The 21,724-nt window shown below is 41.3% G+C and overlaps 1 protein-coding gene across 8 annotated transcripts in view; it reads left to right on the top strand.

The window, feature by feature from the left end:
• The window catches only part of SHC3 (SHC adaptor protein 3), an 87,831-nt gene that overhangs the window by 48,512 nt on the left and 17,595 nt on the right, over positions 1 to 21,724 (top strand). For all 8 annotated transcript variants that reach the window (XM_075931868.1, XM_075931865.1, XM_075931869.1 and 5 more), the window contains 5 exons: positions 2,161 to 2,280; positions 5,872 to 5,925; positions 11,420 to 11,471; positions 19,356 to 19,482; positions 21,104 to 21,257. In XM_075931868.1, coding sequence (XP_075787983.1) covers positions 2,161 to 2,280; positions 5,872 to 5,925; positions 11,420 to 11,471; positions 19,356 to 19,482; positions 21,104 to 21,257 — 507 coding nt within the window. The remainder of the gene's footprint in view (positions 1 to 2,160; positions 2,281 to 5,871; positions 5,926 to 11,419; positions 11,472 to 19,355; positions 19,483 to 21,103; positions 21,258 to 21,724) is intronic.

Raw genomic sequence — 21,724 nt, 5'->3', positions numbered from 1 at the left:
GGAAGTTAAAGACAGAGGAAATTGGCTTTGTAACCAATTAATGTCTTTATTCAAGCCCAGGGAAACAGTGTCAAATTGGTAGATGAATTCCAGTTGTGTAATCTCTCTCTGTAATTGGGTAGTGAAATTCCTTTGTAGAAGAAGAGTTACTTTTATATCCATGATTGAATGACGAGGTGGGTTAAAATGGTCCCATATAGGTTTGTGTGTGTTACCATTTCTGATGTCTGATTTGTGTCCATTTATCCTTTGTTGCAGAGACTGTCCAGTTTGGCCAATGTACATGCCAGAGGGGCATTGCAGGCACTTAAAGGTATATATCACATTAGAAGCTGTGCAGTTGTATGAGCCCCTGAGTTTGTGGCTTATGTGGTTAGGTCCTGTGATGTTGTCACTTGTATTGATGTGTGGACAGAGTTGGCAGCGCGGTTTGTTGCACAGGAAGGTTCCTGGGTGAGTGTATCTGAGGTGTGATTTGTGGCTGCTGGAAAGGATTTGCTTCAGCTTAGGGGGGGTTGTCTGTAGGTGAGGATTGGCCTGTCTCATAAGGCCTATGAGAGTAGGGATCATTTTCCAGGATAGGTTGTAGATTGAAAATGATGTGATGGATAGGTTTAAACTGGAGGCTGTAAGTTATGACCAGTGGTGTTCTGTTATTTTCCGTGTTGGGCCTATCTTGAAGATGTTGACTTCTGGGTACTTGTCTGGTTCTGTCAATCTGTTTCCTCACATTCCCAGGTGGGTTATTTAGATTAAAGATCTTTATAAGTGTCTGTCTTTGTCTCTGTCTGTGGGATTGGAGCAAATCCGGTTGTATTTTTAGTCTTGGCTGTAGAAGACAATGGATCGTGTGATGTGTCCTGGATGGAAGCTGGAGATACGTAGGTAAGAATAGTGGTCAGTAGGTTTCCGGTATAAGGTGGTGTTTATGTGACCATCATTTATTTGTACTGTAGTGTCAAGGAAGTAGATCTCTTGCATGGACTGGTCTGGACGGAGGTTGATGGTGGGGTGGAAGTTATTGAAATCCCTGTGGAATTCCTCAAGGTTCTCCTTCCCCTGGACTCATATGATGAAGATGTCATCAATGTAGAATAAGTAGAGGAAAGATGCTAAGGGACAAGAGCTGAGGAAACATTGTTCAAGGTCAGCTATAAAAATGTTGGAAAATTGTGGTGCTATGGGAGTACCCATAGCATTGCCACTTACTTGAAGGTATACATTGTACCGAAATTGAAAATAGTTGTGGGTGAAAACATAGCTCAGCCAACACCTGTTTTGAGGTATCTTCAGGAATAGCATCCCATGACTGTTTGTAGATCATCCTCATGTGGAATGTTCATGTAAAGAGCTTCTACTTTCATGGTGGCCAGGATGGTATTTTCAGGAAGATTGCTGATGTTCTGTAGTTTCTTCAGGAAGTCGGTGGTGTCTCAAAGATAGCTAGGAGTGCAGATAGAGGAAAGAGTCAACATAGCCAGATAATCTTGTTATATGAGTGACAATGCCTGAAATTATGGGACATTTGGGATTTTCAGGTTTATGGATCTTGGGTAGAAGATAGAAAACTCCTGGTTGGGGCTCTGGAAATGTATTTGTATAGATTTGGTCCTGAGATGTGTCAGGGAGATATCTTGGTTTCTGTTATTTTCGCTCCAACTCATCAGATGAGTTGTGTTTTACCCATAAACGCTCATGATTCCATATATTTTGATTAGTCTCTAAGGCAGTGTTTCTTAAACTTTTTAAGACCAAAGAACACCAAACAATATTTTTTTTAATGAGGAACACCAACGATTGTTGAGGGGAAAAAGGGGAGGGGGGGAGTTACTGAGCACAAAAAAAAAAAAAGTTGCCTACCTCTTTAAGGGCAGCCATTTTGAACTCTGTTATTCTCTGAGGCACACCTCTGACTATCTCACAGCACACCAGTGTGCCTTGGAACACAGTTTAAGAAACACTGCTCTAAGGTGCCACAAGACCACTCCTTGTTTTTAAAGTTACAAACTAAGGTATGTGGCTATCCCTCTGAGACTTTTAAATGAGGTTTGTTACACACAGTGATCCCATGGGGCTGAACAGTATAATGTAGTTTAACATCCCATTTCAGTTACCATCACGAATCGACAGAGAACTAAAATGTGCTACTTTACTTCACAGCCACCAAGCAAAGCTCTCTCTAGCATCTTGGGAAAGAGCAATCTTCAATTTGCAGGAATGAACATAACTCTGAATATATCCACCACGAGCTTAAATCTAATGACTCCTGATTCTAAACAGGTTTGTGTATAAAAATCCCTAATAGTCTATTGATGAAAAGCATAAGGCATAATGTTTGCTACTTGATAAAATGCTATTATGCTTCTAGTGTTATTTCTTTATAAAATAAAAATTAATGAAATTATAAAATGCAATAGATTAGTTTGTTTACTCATTTAACATAGAGCGGTGAAAATAATGTTCTCTCAGTAATTCCTCTAAAAAGGACCACTCTACACTGTGAAATGGCTTTTTCTGGCAGAAAAAGGTCCAGTTCCAAACTTTGTCTGTGTTGGGTGGAGGTATTTTAGTTCTGATGCATCTATGCTTTAGAGATGAATGCTATCCACAGTGGGTTTTTTTCTTTTCCTACATGTTGTTTTAGAGGGCATTCTATTCATAAGGTAATGTTAAAAAGCCTGCTTTGGGGGGTTTGTTCTTCTGTGGAATATCCTACTCTCAGAAGAAGGAAACCTGTCACAACCAATCCCTTTACTCTTCTCCTTTGTGCCAAAGGTATATGTTGACTTTGGGGAATCACTGCAGTGGGTTGTGAATGATATATGAGAAGAGAAAAAAACCTTGCTCGCTGTATAGAGAGAGCCGGTAGTGTTGCATAATCACTGCTTTGCTATTCGCTGTGAGCTAAGTACTGGGTTGAGGCACTTCATGTTCTGCCTAGATACAGCTAGGAAAAAAACCCTGCTGTGCCACAAGATAAAAAATAAACAAGAAACACACACACACCTGAAAGGTTTCCCCACCATTAGCCCTATATAGAAGATGCTGTCATTTTCTATATTACTAGTTCACACACTAGTAGCAGCACTACTGCATATTGTAGTGTTTTGTACCATTATTAAAGAATCTGATGCATGGTACTTTTTAGAAGGGCAGTTGTCTCCAGCTTTCACTCCTGGCACAGGGAACCTTTCCTTAGCACAACCCCTCTGCAAAACATACAAAAAAACTGAAGGCAATTTAAAAATAAGTTATTTTTTTAAAAAGGACAGAGTCTCAGCTCAGTGCAAAGCAGCAGACTTTTTCGGATGTCAATAGAGCAATGCTGATTCATACCAGCTGGAGAGACCCCCAAACATTTTGTCTTTTTTCTGAACTGGGAATAGAGGCAGATGGCCAATATAATGTATCTCTATATTGCCTATATTGTGATTTGGTGAGCCAGATCTGGCTATGATATGGAGGACTGGGAAATAAAGGGGTCTTTGAGAAACCAGCAAGCTGTTGGGGGATCTTCATTGTTTCTGGTCTATAATAGGAATGTTGGCTTACCCCAGAGAGTGTTTTTGGAACATATAAAAATGTACTCTGCTTACTGTAGCATACCTTTCAGAATACTGAAAGCAAGGCTAGTCAAGTGGCCTTGTGATTAATTCTTTATGGTGCCATACAGGAGATAGGCCCAATTCTTGTTACAAGTCCCTTGTTCCTGGATGAACAGGGGTTGGAAACCATGCAAAAATAGCATGTTTAGTCTTTGAAGTAGGGAGAGAAGGAGCCAACTGAGTTGCTCCATTGAGTTAACCCTGTTAGTTAGGAGTGACGTTGAGGCATGGAGTGAATGCCTTAGTCCTCCATGATCAAAGACCACTGTGATGTAAATCTTTGTGGTGATAGTGGGGAGGGAAACCCTTCCTTGGGGATAAAGAGAAATATAGTTGTCCACTGAGATTTAAAAGAAAGAAAGGTCTGTTGAAAGGTTATAGTTGGATGAGCAGCAGGGGTTGGAAGTATTCTAAAGGGAGCATGCGTTACCTGGAGGAAGCACTTCACATTATGCTCTAGTGACTCTGGGAAGGACCTCCAAGACACACTCACGTTCAGCCATTTTCTCAACAGAGCAGACACTGCTAGGCAGGTTCTTTCAGGTGCAGGAAGAAAGGAAAATGCGTTGGCTCAAGGCACGCCTCTCTTCATGATCTCCGCTTCCAAAATAAAGAATACTTGATGTATACTAAGCTCTATGCTTCTTTTTCCATAGGGGATGATTAAGGCCTAAATTCCTTCTTAATAAGAACATGATCCTGTGCCAGTGAACTCAGTGGCACACCGCTTTTTGAGGGCAGTGATGCAGGATCAAATGAACTTTCTTTCACTGGTTGTTCAGTGACTTTATTATTTCAAGAGTTAAAAATCTGACTCACAGCACAGTAACACAACAGAATCTTCCTCTTCTGACGAGGAATTCATATCAATTCATGTATCTTTCATGCTGCCTCCCAAAGAAACACTACGCAAGTTAGACCTCAGGTGAATTGAAATTGAATTGTAGTTGGTCACTTCAAATACATTAGAATTCACCTGGGCATATGGTCAATAGTACTTGCATTTACAAACTGGACTCAGAATCCTATGTGAAACACATAATTACATTAAAACATTTGCTCTGAAACATTTAATTACATGGTAGATATTATGTATAGTGTTAGGATAAGACACATAATAAGCACATACAGCAACTGCCATATACAGTAAATCGGCGAGGCCAGATCTTTAATGTATGAGAGTGACACACCAGTTTGTACCAGCTAGAGTGATGGATGAGTGAAGACTTTTAATCAGGGGTGGCCCGAGGTGGGCTGCAGCAGCTGGCGCCCCAGGCAGAACGGCCATCAATGGCATGACGCCATCATGGAGCGCCCCGGGCGCCCCATTGAAGGCAGTGCCCTAGGCGACGGCCGAGTCGACCTATACTCACGGGCCACCCCTGCTTTTAATAAGTAGAATAATATATACTGTAGTTCCATGAGAATGACCACCTCCACATCTGGTATATGACGCGTAAGTGAAGTAAGCCTAGTTCTCAATTATATTAAGACCCTGCCGACATTGTTAAATTGACCTAAAGCCTGGTGTAAGCAGCTCTAGGTTGATAGAATTCCTTCATTGACCTAGCAACTGCCCCTTGGAGACATGGGTTACATAGGTCAATGCAGGAATCTCTACCATTGGCATGAGCAATGTTTATGCTGAAGCACTGCAGAAGTTCAGCTGTGCCACTGTAGTATTTAGAGTGTAGACAAGCCCTAAGGTTTCTTTACAGTGATGTGATAGATAATCTCAGTGTGTCAGAAAGCCTGTCTGGTGTCCGCAATGTTCAAATCCACAGAAGGTTATGGAAGCCTTTAATGTTTGCCCATTATAGCCATGCGGGATGTTGGAGCTATGTGTTTTGGGTAAGTGTACCTTTTTGATCCATTCATCACTAGTGACAAAACCCTACTTCAACTGATTAAAGTTTCTGCAAAATATCTTCCTGGAACAACATTTTCAGCTATGATACTGTATGGCAGAGCTATACAATTTACTTGAATTACTTTTCTGTTCATTCATTGCTATTATAAAATGTCATCCTCATTAACTTAAGAAAAACCAGAAGTAGGGATAGCCAATATTCTTAAACTTATTTGCATCAGCAGCGTGTTCTCAGTGACTAACTCCTCATAGATGAAATGCAAAAATTTATTTTGATCTTGTTTTCAGATTTTACATCACCCTCACAAACCATAAAAAAAAAAGAAAACCAAAGTGATAATTTGCATAAGAGAAGTTACTGACTCATGCTTGTATTTTTTTTTCTGATCCAAACAGATTATAGCAAATCATCACATGCAGTCTATTTCCTTTGCGTCTGGAGGTGATCCGGTAAGCATTTCTTTAATCTCTTTCTTCCATACATATTGCTATAGGCCATATAGGAGGACCTTAAGCCAGGATTTATCTCATGTCTTAGTCAAAGGAAAATATAAGCATGTAGCTCTTGTTTCTTTTTTCATAAGCTTTCTCGACTGCTGCCATCAAACTCTTTTTGAGGGATACCACTGACAGTTAGTCACAAATCCTCCTCTTTGAATGACTGATAGGAAAAGTGCCAAAGATCCCAGAGCATTTAATATACATCTGATAATTAGGGTCTCCTATTTTTCAAAGTAAGCACAGTATTTTCATATGAATATCTTTTTACTTTTCATCTTAATTATTATCCAGTTTTCCCTTCCTGCAGTAAGGATGTAGCAGTATTTCTAGCAAGGTAGCCCCAGGTAATTTTTCTTTCCTTTTTCCTCAAATCTTTTGAAAACTGAGAGCCAAATGCTGCCCTCAGATGTGTTCATTCCACTCATATGTTAGAAGAAGGATTTGGCTTTCAGGAGAAGCCCGGATCTGCAGTTCTAAATGTGCCATGTTTAGTTTTGCTCTCAGATACTTCTGTGCAACTCACATTCAATTCATGCATATCAGAGGGCAGACTAAGGATGTTAAGAGGCAGGTAATCAATTAATCGTGTAGTTGGTAAAATTTTTATTGACTACATGATAAGGGAAGGTTTCCTCAGTCCTGGCTTGCGCCAGGTCCAGGAGTTATCTCCACTGCAGCTCTGCAGGTTAAGTGTAGTAAGAGCTGAGCATACAGGGAGCCCGGCTCCAACTACATTTAAAATGCAGCACTGGGACTGTTTAGTCCCAGCTTGTGCCAGGTCCAGCAGCCCCTGTCTGTGGGAGGCTCCCAGTGGGGAGCTAGAACCTGCTGCAGACAGGGGCTGCTGCCAGAGCAACCTCTTCCCTCAGCCAACCTGGGATGCAGCTTTGCGGCAGTCTCCCCCCTCCCGTGTAGCTGTTTCTGATAGAGGCAGAATGTGGGGGGAAGGTGAGGGACAGGTGGCACAGCAGGGATGGTGCTGGGGGGAAATGGCTTTTAAGATGGCTCCCCCCCAGCACCAGCTCTTGCTCCTCCCCTTACTGCCTCTGCATCACAGGCAGCAAGGAGGGGTTGGGGAGAGGGAGCAAGTAGTCGAGTAGTGATAAGCCTAGGCTTATTGGGTTGTCAACTACTTGCTTACATCCGTAGGGCAGACCTGGGCTTGTTCCTTGTCTACATATTCATATGAGCTGTTCTCCCAATTTCAGAAATTCATAATTTCAGAATAATGTCCTAGCCAGGAAATAGTGAGAGAATCTCGGACCAGCAAAAGTCCCTCCTGAGTCTTGAAAGCTTTTTTATCTAGATTGCTCAACCCATTCCAGAAGGGGCAGGGCTTCAGGCAGAAAGAGCAGGGCTGGGGGCTAGCTTCTCCCAGCTAGCCCTTCATCATTGTGTAGCCTGCGCTGCCCAGGACTCCACAGTGGTGATTTAAAGGGCCTAGGGCAGCTGCCCCTCGTTTTCCCATCAGCAGCTCTGGGTGCCCCACACTGCTGCTAGCCCAGACAGCAATTAAATCATCATGATTTAAAAGCAGCAGGGAATGCCCCCAACCCCAGCTGCTGCCATGCTGCACAGTGCTGCTACTGCTATTTAATAATGGCAGGGAGCTCCCAGCTGCTGCTATCATGGTGTCAGTGGACCCAGGAACCCTGGATCCTTTTAAGTTACTTGGGACCGTGGGCAATTGCCCATTTTCCCCTCCCCACATTGGCAGCCCCGTATATCTCTCCCACCTCAACTACGATATGATTTAACTGCACCAGCTCTTCAGGGCAAACTATCCTTGACATGTTTGCTGTCTGACTGCTATCAATTTGCTAAATGGGTTAATGTGGATAAAGCAGGGATACATTTGGGCCATGGTACAATAATACTTCAGGGAGTAAAAAACTGATCACCAGCACCTCTGAAATACTGTGGATTGCAACAGATGCTGGAAGTGAACAATTCCTGCAGTGGGCAGAGGCGTGATTAGTAAGATCCCTGCCTCCATAAATAAGCTCTTTGCTGCTCCATCTGCCATCCTAGTCCTAGCAACACCACCATCCATTGGCAGAGTGATTTCTCAGGAAACAACCTCAGCAGCAGCAGTAAGAGATTTGGATTGAAATAAGCAGTATTCCCAGTGTTCTAGCAAGATGAAAGTCATGCCACTGAGTAATCAAATCGGATCAAGTATGGGAGCCAACAAGAGCTGGTGTAACTGTAAAGTAAAATCCACAACAAGATGATCTCATCCTGGGGGTGGAGAGGAGGGTAGGTGTGAGCCTCCATTGACATTCAGCGGGCTTGCCACAGTAGGCTCCTACTTGGGAGGACTTTAAATAACAAAGAGCTTGCTCATGTGGTTCCTGTCTCTCACAGCTACACTTAATTACAGCCTGACACACCAAGCATGCCAAACCAGCCTAGCAGTATATCCTAACATTGCACTCACTAGTTTCTTTCCTCCTCAGGGGTGAAATCCACTATCTCCCACCAAAGTCTTATCCCATACATTAGGTCACTGGGAATATTAGAAATGCATGAATGCAGAGAGAGGGCTGTTCTGTTCTGTACAGCTTCTTTTACTGCCTTTTTACTGTGGTATCTGAGGGTGTGTCTAGACTACACCTCTCTGTCGACAGAGAGATGTAGATTAGGCACATCAAAATTGCTAACAAAGTAGGGATTTAAATATCCTGTGCTTCATTAGCATAAACATGGCCGCCACTTTTTTCTGAAATAGAGTTTTTTCGAAAAAACTCAGCAGTCTAGACATGGATCTGTCGAAAATGAATCCTTTTTTGACAGATCCTGTAAATCTCATTTTTTGAGGAATAGACACTAACCCTCCCTTATCCCCCCTCTATTCTAAATTCTGATTTGTCTATTTTATATGTGTTCACTTTTTTTGATTGTATCCCTTTGGTATATATGGTCATGCCAATTTTCTTCCACAATTTGATCTGAGGAAGTGGGTCTGGCCCATGAAAGTTCATCACCCAATAAACCATCCTGTTAGTCTTTAAAGTGCTGCATAGTCCTGTCTTTTGTTTCAGCTAGATGTAGTGGGTGTGTCTCACAGTAGACAATTACACCAGTATTCCCTCAATTATCCCTCAAGGGCACCCACTCTGAACTCCCAGATCCTCACTTATCACCTCTCTCGGGCAGAGACCTATATCTCTGTCCCTACTAACAGTGGTTATTGCAGTGTAGTTCCCTGCCTGTACTGTGATATCCCTAGCAAGCCAGATTGCCTAAACAGCAGTCACAAGAGAGAACAGCTATGAACAGCAGTTACAAGTTATCACATAACTCTTTGTAAGCAAGCATATTCATTCTTCAGGTAGAAGTGTTACAGATAAAGCCTACTAAAACAGCAACAGAACCTTCACACCTACTAATAAGCTTACCAGGGATCGCCTCTCTCAACTCCTGAGGGCTTTACAAGGAGTCCATCCTTCGAATCCCACAATGAGGCTTTTCTGTGGTTACAAGTGCATAATAACAGCCTTAGCTCAGAGCTACCACCCAGGATCAAGTTAGTATTTCCTGTATGCAGCTTGAGACTCCTCAAACAGTAATCAGTAGATATTGGCCTTCTCCCCAGGTAAAACTTCAAAAGGCTGGGTTTTGTATAACTAGATGTCAGGAATACGCGTATTCATTTTCCCCTAGAGATTCTTTGCGTGAATCCCTTGATAACAATTGTCTCCAAAGCCCATTCTTGTCAGGCACATTGTTCAGTACCGTTCATTGACATTCATAACACATCCAAAGTTTCACTTCCTGTCTCCCTCCTAGGGAGGTTACATACAATCCTGGCCCATGATAATATATAACTTTTGCATTTAATATAATGGACTAAAAAATACTTACAATTAATTCACTAAGGCTACGTCTACACTGCGGCACTATTACAGGATACCAAAAGAGCTATTCTGTGTCTTTTGAGTGCACCTGTTATTCCACGAGGTTCAGGGACGTTTCAGAATAGTTCTTTATTTTGAAATTTGGCACTGCGTATACAGTGCCAAATTTCAAAATAAGCTATTTTGAAACTACCTCGAAATAAGCTCCGCAATTTGCACTATGCAAATTGCTTAGTTTATTTTGAGGTAAGGGTGCAGTGTAAACCTACCTTAAAGTTTATACAAGGATATTATAAGTAATTGTCAGATCCAACAAAGAGTATGTCTACACTGCCACTCTAGTTCGAACTAGGGTGGCTAATGTAGGCAATCGAAGTTGCAAATGAAGCCCGGGATTTAAATATCCCGGGCTTCATTTGCATCTTGCCGGGCGCCACCATTTTTAAATCCCCGTTAGTGCAGACTCCGTGCCTGCGGCTACACGCGGCACGGAGTAGGTAGTTCGAATTAGGCTTTCTAATTCGAACTACCGTTACACCTCGTTCCACACCTAATTCGAACTACCTACTCCGTGCCGTGTGTAGCCGCGGGCACGGAGTCCGCACTAACGGGGATTTAAAAACGGCGCCCGGCAAGATTCAAATGAAGCCCGGGATATTTAAATCCCGGGCTTCATTTGCAACTTCGATTGCCTACATTAGCCACCCTAGTTCGAACTAGGGTGGCAGTGTAGACATACCCAAAGTGACTAACATCTGTCATATGTGGTTTGTTCTTGCTCCAGTCCTTTTCCCCCGGAGAAGAACTGTGTATGCAATATAATGTTTTGGTTTTGTAGGGTTTTAGTTAGTGGTGGTGGTGGTGGTGTGTGTGTGTGTGTGTGTGTGTGTGTGTGTGTGTGTATAAATACGTACTTGCTCTTCTAGGTTTATATTAGAAAAGGTCAGGTTGAAGGAGTGTGACTTACATTTGGAGTGAAAGGTGTTGAAGTCTGTGATTTCCTTACTTCTGTGGGATTTTTTTCAAAAGTTTTGGCCTGGCACTCACAAAGGTTCCATCTTCCAAGCTTTAGCCTTGCGATAGGAAGTTCCATTGTGCCTGAGGACTGGAGTTGTCAACCATAGTTTTCATGTCAGAGCTTCAGACAATCTTTAGTTATACTGAGCCCAAGCCAATGAGTGTTTTGAAGCTGACAGATAACTCAGAGACCTTGAAGTTGACTGAGGGACCTTCATTCTTCTCTCAATTAGGGCCTGATCCAAAGCCCAAGGGTATCAATGTGAGTCCTTTAATTGATTTCAGAGAGGTCTGGAAGAGTCCTCCCACAGGTGTGAATTAAGGATAATGCTTTGATGGCATTGTGTTAACTATATTATGAACATGGCCTTTTAAGTGATTCCATACAAAGTCCTATACCCAGTCCTATTGTGTGCAGAATGGTGGGTTATCAATCTGTTCTATCCTCATTACCATGGTATTTGAGCACAGGCTATCACTTCATGGGAAATACTGCTGTGCTCTTCTGTTACAGTGCAATGCAGAAACAAATCAATATATTCATCAGATGTTTATTCATTTTGTAGGATACAACAGACTATGTTGCATATGTAGCTAAGGACCCCGTTAATCGCAGAGGTAAGGTTTTTTTTTTTAATATTTGATGCCTTTCATTTAAAAAGCATATATTCATATTTTCTTTTTATTAGATTTTTCCAGAAAAAGTAAATGCAGCACAATAAAAAGTTTACATTAGGGTTGTTTACAAGAAAAATCAGCATTGCATTAATGAGTAGCCACACACTTTAGTCCAGCAAATTTTTGCCATGAATAATATATTTCAAATAATTTCAATGCTCTTCATGCCTGGACTAGACCTTCCTAGCCTACTTGCTGAAAGTCATGAGGAAAGAGATTATAACCCACTTTGTTTATGATCTTCAAAATGTTACCTAGTTTTCCTTCTACTTTCCCTGCAATCAGGCAGTGGTTTCTCTCAAAGGCACCTCTTAGCAATAGCCTCAAACAAACAGGATTTATGATTCTGTTCTGAGTCTCATAAATAAAACCAAATTATACAAGAAACAGAAGAAATCATAATCTCAAAGTAAAAGTACAAGTTTTAGACCAATTGTATCAGTATCTTCATCAATGATTTAGATAATGGCATAGAGAATACACTTATAAAGTTTGAGGATGATACCAAGATAAGAGGAATTGCAAGTACTTTGTAGGATAAGATTATAATTCGAAATGATCTGGACAAACTAGAGAAATGGTCTGAAGTAAATAGGATGAAATTCAACAAGGAGAAACACAAAGTACTCCACATAGGAAAAAACAATCATTTGCACACATACAAAATGGCAAATGACTACCTAGAAATGAGTATTGCAGGAAGGACCTAGGGCTCATAATGGACCATAAGCTAAATATGAGTCAACAGTGTGACTCAATTGTTGAAAAAAACCCTGATATTTTAGTAGGAGTGTTCTAAGCAGGACACAAGAAGGAATTCTTCCATTTTACTCTGCATTGGTTAGGTCTTGATTGGGGTATTGTGTCCATTTTTGGGTGACACATTTCAAGAAAGATGTGGACAAATTGGACAAGGTCCAGAAAAGAGCAACAAAAATTATTAAAGATCTAGAAAACATGACCTATGAAGGAAGATTGAAATAATTGGGTTTGTTTAGACTGGAAAAGGAAGACCGAGAAGGGATATAACAGCTTTCAAATATCTAAAAGGTTGTTACAAGGAAGAGGGAGAAAAAATATTCTTCTTAACATCTGATGATAGGACAAGAAGCAATGGACTTAAATTGCAGCAAGGGTGGTTTTGGTTGGACATTAGGAAAAAAATCCTAAGTGTCAGGGTGGTTAAACACACGAATAAATTGCCTAGGAAGGTTGTGGAATCTCCATAATTGCAGATTTTTAAGAGCAGGGTAGTCAGACACTGCCAGGGATGGTCTTGATGGTGGTTGGTCCTGCCATGAGTGCAGGATACTGGACTTGATGACCTGTCGAGGCACCTTCCAGTGTCTTATGATTCTGTGAAAAGGCATCCGTCTGTGTGTATTTCAGAAAGCTTTGTAAGGCCTTAAGTTTGTTACAATATATTGTATAATTACATATTAATAATAAATAGATTCTTGGTTAGAGTTTAAGGCCAGAGGGTCCTAACCGGAGTTCCTGAATATCACAGCTCACTAAACTTCATTCAGTAATTCCTATGTCAGTCCAGTAACTTGTGTTTGGCTGTAATGTATCTTTTAGAAAGAAACATCCAGCCTAGATTTCAAGACATCAGAAGATGGCAAATCTTTTACTTCCCACGGTTGTTTGTTCAAGTTGTTAATCACCCTCATTGTTAAAAAATATATGCCTAATTTCTAATTTGACTATCTCTTGCTTCAATTTCCAATCATTGGTCCTTGTTCTGCCTTTCTCCACTAGATTAAAGAGCCCTTACAGTACAGCATTTTCTTCTCATGAAAGTATTTATGCACTGTAATCAAGTCACCTCTTAATCTTCTTTTTGGTAAACTAAACAGATCAAGCTCTTAAAGGCTTTCACGGTCAGGCATTTTTTTCCTGGTCTCTAATCATTTAATGGCTCTTATTTTCACTTTCTGCAATTTAAAAAAAATCTTTTTTTTAAATGTGGACTTTAGAACCTGACACAGAATCTCTGTATTGGCCTCACCAATATCATGTACAGGTGTAAAATCACCTCTTCTCTGTCTTCTCTTTCTATACATCTGTCACAGTGAGTTCTCAGCTCAAGAGTGCCCCCTTGTGTCTGAGAGAGAATATGGAAGGAGTTTTCATAGCTAGTGTCCTCATGCCATCTGTTTTTGCACACCACCCAACGTGCTGGGTGAGAAGCAGCTAGTCCCATGCCCCTTCTGTGGTAACAAAAATATCCAAGAGAAGTCCAGAGTATCCACCTATCTTCTGGGCCCCATGTACCAGCAGTTCCACTTTCTTCAGCTTAGGAGTCAAGCACTGCCCTGAGTCTTCCTAAGGCCGCTAGCAACCTCTGGCAGGTGGAGTGAATGTGTGTAATTGGCCTTTAACTCTTCCTTGCCTGTGATGGGGTTCACCTCATTACAGTATCCCATTGACACACTTTAGAAGCTCATGTTCACCTGTTTGTCCACTGTGACCCTTAAATCATTTTTTGAATCCCTTCTTTCCAGGTTACAGTCTCCCATTCTGTAGGTCTTACCTGCATTCCTTGCTCCTAGATGGATAGCTTTGACTTTGGCTGTACTGAAACACATTTTGTTTGAATAGACCCAGTTTACCAACCAAACTACTCTATATGACTGTCCTGTCCTCATTATTTACCACTCTCCCATCTTTGTATCACCCACAATATTTACAGCCATGATTTTATATGTACTTCTCTATTACTGATGAAAATGCTGTTATTTAAATTAGCACCCACAGCATGCTTGACATTATACATACGTATAAGAATATTCATCCTTTCCCCAAAGAGTTTAAAATGGTACGTTTCCTCTCAGAGTCTAATGTTCTTGCACTTGTCCTACCCTGTCCATCTTCCAGTTGCCCAGCCTGTAACAAGCCCCAAAAATCCTCTTTGTGAGCCAAACCTCTCCTTCCTTTTATAAGGAAAGGGGTGATCCATGAAACAAGTTAGATGCCGAAATTCCAGAGTTAGGTGCCTATTTCTCCTTGCATCATTGTGATTCATGAAACTCCTGCTTGGCTGCCACCAAGGGTACCTAAAGTCATTTGTCACCTAACTTTCTGTTGTGAAAGTTTTCTAGGCTCCCAAGTATTAGACTCTGGGGTAGATGCATTGCTGCCTCTCGTTAGGTGCCTTTATACTGTGTATGATTCATGAGCCAGAAGAATACAGATATTTAGCTGCCCAAGTCAACTGCAGAGCCTGATCTGAGGCCAATAACTGATCCAATGTGGATAAATACTTGAGTGGTCATTGGGCCAGAGAGAGAGATAGAACAAAGGAGACCCCAATGGTTAGAACACCTGCCTAAGAAGGGGAAGACTCTAGGTCCAGTCCTCCTGCTCCAGTGACTCATTATTATCCACAGTAGAACAGCATCAATAGGAGAGACTGAGGAAACCCACCATTACCAAAATGTCCCATAGTCGAATGGTGAGAGCATCTTCCTGAAAGGTGGAAGACCCCCTGTTCAAATTCTTTCTCTGTTTCTGGCAGAGAGTGGGGACTTGAACCTGGATTGCCCACATCTAGGTGAGTGTTCAACCAGTGGGTGCATGTTGTAAGGTGTGCCCCACTGCCCCTTTTCCCAGACATTTGGTATGAACGTAAGAATGGCCATACTGGGTCAGACCAAAGGTCCATCCAGTCCAGTATCCTGTCTGCCGACAGTGACCAATGCCAGATGCCCCAGAGGGAGGGAACACAACTGGTAATCATCACGTGATCCCTGTCCTGTCATCCATTTCCAGACAAACAGAGGATAGGGATACCATTCCTACCCATTCTGGCTAATAACCATTGATGGACCTAACCTGAATGAATCTATCTAGCTCTCTTTTGAACCCTGTTAAAGTCCTAGTCTTCACCACATCCTCTGGTAAGGAGTTCCACAGGTTGACTGTGCACTGAGTGAAGAAAAACTTCCTTTGGTTTGTTTTAAACCTGCTACCTATATCACTTGGTGACCCCCTAGTTTTTATGTTATGGGAACAAGTAAATAACTTTTCTTTCTTCACTTTCTTCATACCTGTCATGATTTTATAGACTTCTATCATACTCCCATATAGTCTCTTTTCTAATGTGAAAAGTCACAGTCTTTTTAATCTCTCTTCATGTGGGACCCATTCCAAACCCCCAATCATTTTTGTTGCACTTTTTTGAACCTTTTCTTTTTTGAAATGAGGTGACCACATCCGTATGCAGTATTCAAGATGTGAGCGTACCATAGTTTTGTATAGAGGCAATAAGATATTCTGTGTCTTATTCTCTATTCCTTTTTTAATTATTCCTAATATTCTATTTGCCTTTTTGTCTGACTCTGAAAACACACTGAATGGATGTTTTCAGAGAACTATCCTCAATTACTCTAAGATCTTCCTCTTGAGTACTTGTAGCTAAATTAGTCCCCATCATATTGTATGTATACTGGAGATTATTTTTTCCAATGTGCATTACTTTACATTTATCAACATTAAATTTCATTTGCCATTTTGTTGCCCAGTCACTTAGGGTATGTCTAAACTACATGGCTCCGTCAATGGAGCCATGTAGATTTGTTGTTTTGGCAAAGTCAAATGAAGCCGCAATTTAAATGATCGCGGCTTCATTTAAATTTACATGGCTGCCGCGCTAAGCAGACAAACAGCTGATCGGCTGTTTGTCCTCTCAGCGCGCTAGTCTGGACGCTCCCCTGCCGACATCAAAGCCCTTTGTCGGCAGCCCGGTAAACCTCGTCCCACGAGGAATAACGGGGCTGCCGACAAAGGGCTTTGATGTCGGCAGGGGAGCGTCCAGACTAGCACGCTGAGCGGACAAACAGCTGATCAGCTGTTTGTTGGCTCAGCGCAGCAGCCATGTAAATGTAAATGAAGCCGTGATCATTTAAATCGCGGCTTCATTTGACTTTGCCTATGTGTCTAATTTACATTTGACTTTGCCTATGTGTCTAATCTACATGTGTCTAATCTACGTGACTAATCTACATCTGACGGCAGAGGCATGTAGTCTAGACACAGCCTTAGTTTGGTGAGATCTTTTTGAAGCTCTCCACAGTCTGCTTTGTTCTTAACTATCTTGAGCAGTTTGGTATCATCTGCAAATTTTGCCACTTCACTGTTTGCCTCTTTCTCTAGATCGTTTATAAATAAGTTGAATAGGATTGGTCCCAGGACAGACTCTTAGGGGACACCACTAGTTACCTCTCTCCAAACTAAAAACTTAAAATTTATTCCTACCCTGTTTCCTGTCTTTTAACCAGTTATCAGCCCATGAAGGGACCTTCCCTCTTGTCCCATGACAATTTACTTTTCTTAAGAGCCTTACTTTACTTATGGGCTACGTCTAGACTGGCATGATTTTCCGCAAATGCTTTTAATGGAAAAGTTTTCTGTTAAAAGCATTTGCGGAAAAGAGCATCTAGATTGGCACAGACGCTTTTCTGCAAAAGCACTTTTTGCGGAAAAGCGTCTGTGCCAATCTAGATGCGCTTTTGTGCAAAAAAGCCCTGATCGTCATTTTCGCGATTGGGGCTTTTTTGTGCAAAACAAATCTGAGCTGTCTACACTGGCCCTTTTGCACAAAAGCTTTGTGCAAAAGGACTTTTGCCTGAACAGGAGCAGCATAGTATTTCTGCAAGAAGCACTCATTTTAGACAATAGGAAGTCAGTGTTCTTGCGGAAATTCAAGCGGCCAGTGTAGACAGCTGGCAAGTTTTTCCGCAAAAGCAGCTGCTTTTGCGGAAAAAACTTGCCAGTCTAGACACAGCCATGGAGCAAAGCAGGCACCTAACTCATTTCCCCAAGTAACACTTGAGCCACCTGACTCCAGGTGGAGTGTTTCCTGTTTGAGAAACACTAGTGGAGATAGGTACCTACCTTTGAGAGAGGGGTGAGTCTTAGTGCACATTCTTGTTGTTAACATCTCCCATTGGCTAGCAGAGGTGACTTCCTGCCTAGTATACTAGCATTTGTCAATCTCATTTTTTGGGCTCCTGTTTCTCTTCATTCATTGTATAGGGAGCAAGGACCTAACATGGCTTTGTGGACTACAAAGTTTTTCCTGTGATTTTCTGGGCACTTAAAAGTTAAGCACTACAATACTAAATGTCACAACACCCAGATCTCTTTGTGGATCCTGCCTCTAATTCTTCCCTGCCAAGAAACCACCATTATATCCAAGGAGACGGTTTATCCATGATGTTATTTTTAATATAATTTTATTTTAAACACGTTTAGCAGCAGGCAACATACCCACTTCCTCTGTTGCATGCATATATATTATAATTCTCTGTTCAACTTAACTTCTTTCACTCCACATGTGTGGAGATGCCTGTATGTTACCTGGGGAATTCATTGGTGCTGACTGTGTAGCACAGCTAGTCAGACAGTTTATTTTTTTAAGGCAAATTCACTTCAAAAGCTAGTGGCATCAGTCTCAGTCTTTATGCAGGTGAAATGTGCATGGTTGGGGGGAAAATCCATCTGCAATCCAGAGCCAGGAACATTTGCCCTGCAGCAAGGCATCACACAACTCTACGGGTGGGAATAGCAGCCACTGTATCTGCATAATTGCAGATCTCATGGTGTCCTACCCTGGCCTTGGCATAAATCCTTCCTTTATGGCAGTCTGTGTGAGGCCTCTGCATAGATGCTCTTCAAGTGCTGCGTGACTGTGTGACAGTTACTAACACAATTGTACCACAACACACAAATGTCACCATTCCTAATTTGACCCTCCTGCAGCCCAAATCCCACTGGACATGTATGCTTATCTACACTGCCATCAGGAAATGTGATTACAGCATGCATGGACATACTCAAGCCAGCTTTGATTCAGCTATATTGTGGGTATAGATTCTTATTTGCTTAGTTATTGGGAAGGGAGTGGGTTTCTCTGCCCCCAGTAGATGTAGATGTGGTGTAGCCAGTCTCTCTCCACACAGATCCAGAGTATCAGCCTGGAAGAATGTATGCTGGGGTGCGGGTTGGGTTGTAGAGCTGCTGTACTGGCTATATGCCACTGCCTTTGCCTGGGTACTACCCAGATAGGGTATGTCTACATTACCACCCTAGTTCAAACTAGGGTGGTAGTGTAGACATACCCATAGCTAGTTACACCAACATACCTCACCGTTGTGACTCTGGAGCCACCTAGCAGGACCAAAGATCTAACTGATATCCTACATATGACTACTTCGCTCATGCCTCAGTTTGGGAAAGTTCGGAACCAGTTGGAAACTTTGTAGCACAGGTACACATTGAGATCAGTAGTTTAGAAAATCAACTATGGAGGCAGTAAAATTATGGAAAATAAATCAAAGGGAAATAAAGGTAAGTTTAATTTGGAATGATCTGAAAATGTTCTCTAGTGTCTATCTCTTTATTTTAATAGAAAGCTCAGAATTCTCCTGTAAATTGCTGCATGCAGTTACAGTCAGGTGATAATGAATTTATTAAGAGCTTCTCTTCTTGAAGAAGCTTTTCAAATTATAAGACTTGATTCTGGTCTCTCTTACATCAGTCCTACATGGTTTTATGATACTTCCATTAGACCAATGGAATCACTCCTGATTTCAGATGGTGTAAGTGAGAGGAGAATCTAGCCAATGTCTTAAGTTAGCTGTAGCTAATTGCTATTTTTGTTCATTCAGATTTTAATAACATCTTTACGTCATGAAAAGTACAATTGTCCTTGACTTTGAGGTCCTTAATTAATATGAGGTGCCATTAATTACTACATCTCAGCAAAGACTGTATAAATAATGGTGTTCAAATGTTGGTATCTTTTCTTTTTTCCTCTAGCGTGCCATATACTAGAATGCTGTGATGACTTGGCCCAGGATGTTATCAGCACCATAGGACAAGCATTTGAACTTCGATTCAAGCAATATTTACGGTGTCCCTCTAAGATACCTGCTCTCCATGATAGGTGAACAGCATTTCAGTAGAATCTTTTTCTAGTTCAGCAGTTTCCATCACCAGCTGGTAAAGTGAGGGGTGAATCTATGGCAGTGCTGTGAATGAAACCATCTTAGAAGAACTGGATTTTAAACATACTTTAAAACAGGTTCTCAAGAAATGAGTGAAACATGATTTACCTGATCCATGTGGATAGACCAATATCATTTAAAAATCATGTATATACATGGCCTCTCGGCTAAAATGATTTAAAATTATAATGTCCTATCCATACTGGCTAGTTAAACCCCTGTGAGAGATAGAAAGGTGGCCCAATGCACAGGAGAAGTGTGCTAAAGGAGTTATAGTGCACATTGTTAAATGAACCTAAGGGAGCCTAAATTGTTATAACTTACGTATTGAGATGCCAGAACAAATTGTAAATTACATCAGCTAAGAGTCATCTCTATATGTGGCCCCAGACTAAATCACTGTTTTCAGCATAGTTTTTAAATGGCTATGCTCTAGCCTCTTACCCACACTGAATGTCTTTAAGCTGTGTTAACCTATATCTTTAAAAAAATTAATTTCTGAATCCAGCTTATTTATACTCAGTGTGGATAGAGTCTTGAAGTAATGCGAGTGGATGAACTTCCCTGGAAGGATGGAACCTATACTGTAGGGTTTCTTGCAAAGTCATGCATGTTCTTGATGCAGTTTAGTCTGCTCATTTTAGAGATTTTCCTTTTTGCTGCAAGTCATAAAAATCACTGTTGTAACCCCTGATTAAAGTCAAAGAAACAGGCTTTCTAAAAACACATGAATAGAGGTCAGACCTTTCCACCCATGAAAAAAGTGCACAACATGGAAAGGTTGAGTGGGAGGAAACTCAATGTGAGATTGTTCTAAAAGGGGAACTGGATTTACTCCCTACCAATGGTAGCCAATGGTTCAGCCTTCACACTGATTTTCATATCTTTTCCCCTCATCTCAATCACTGCCTATAGCAACATTTTTAGAAACTTTCCTACCAATGCTAACTTCATATCACCTCCATTGCTATAAGCAACATTAGAAGTCCCAGGGTTGCTCTGAGTAGGGTTATTTGATGTAGTGTTACAAAACAATCCTGGCAACCCTACGCGTAGAGAGTGTAGAATGCTACCATCTGATTGGGAAGAATTTTACCTTTCCTTTACTCTGGTGCAAATGACAGCCTGATGTGCAGTGAAACAGAGAATCAGGCCTATTGAATTCACCAAATTCATTCCTGATTTACACCCGGGTTATTTAGATCCAAAACTGGTGCCAAGATATTATGAAGGATCCTTTTTTTTAAACCATCCGTCAATCACATAAATAATACTACACATAACATGGTAAATGTAACTAGGAATAAGTTTTTAATGGTTGTCATTAATAGGGATGTATAAGGCCTGATTTAAAGCTCACAGATGTCTATGAGAAGGCTCCCCTCAATTTCAGAGGGTTCTGGATCAGTCTCATTACAAGGATGAATCTGCTTGATTCATCCTATTTTAATTTATAAATGTAGCTTAATTATCAAAGGGCTGGATAGTATTTGGCATATGTAGATAGTTCTATAGCACTTCAGGTGCTACAAAGATGAGTAATGAAATGCTTTGCTACAGGATGCAGAGTTTTGATGAACCTTGGATGGAGGAAAATGGAGAGTCAGTGGAACATCCCTATTACAACAGCATCCCCAATAAAATGCCTCCTATTGGTGGCTTTATTGATGCTAGATTCAAAACCAGGATCCCAAATGCTGCAGATACTGCTCAGGTGAGTGAAATGTTACATGCTTGAGCTTTCCTATTCAATGCAATGGATCAAATATTTGAAAGCAGCATTTTATTTTCAGATCAGTGCACTGACCCTGTTATATATTTGTGAAGCTTTTTGTGTATGGCTTGAATTGTTCTCCTGCAACTGTTCTCTTGTTGCTTCATATTCAGTCATGAACTTGAATAAGAAATGAAACAAGGCTCTGTATTGCTTACTATTAATTTTTGGCTCATCCTGCAATGCATGTGCTGAGGAAGAAGAGGCTAGAAATGACCTCTTCCCCATTGCGATGTCTGAAACACCTGCTCAGTAGACAGGCAAAATCAGGGCTTTCCAGGCAGGGCTGTCCTTACCCATATGCAGAATAAGCAGTAGCGTGGGACATCACTGGGTCTTAATGTCCACCCAACCACCTTTTGCTTGCCCTGTTCTGTGGTTCTGCTTCCTCCAGAAAGGATCCAGTT

This window comes from Pelodiscus sinensis, chromosome 6, assembly GCF_049634645.1.
Source record: "Pelodiscus sinensis isolate JC-2024 chromosome 6, ASM4963464v1, whole genome shotgun sequence".
Lineage (NCBI taxonomy): Eukaryota > Metazoa > Chordata > Testudines > Trionychidae > Pelodiscus > Pelodiscus sinensis.
Note: the sequence above shows the minus strand (reverse complement) of the source record. Positions and strands in the feature narration are given on the sequence as shown.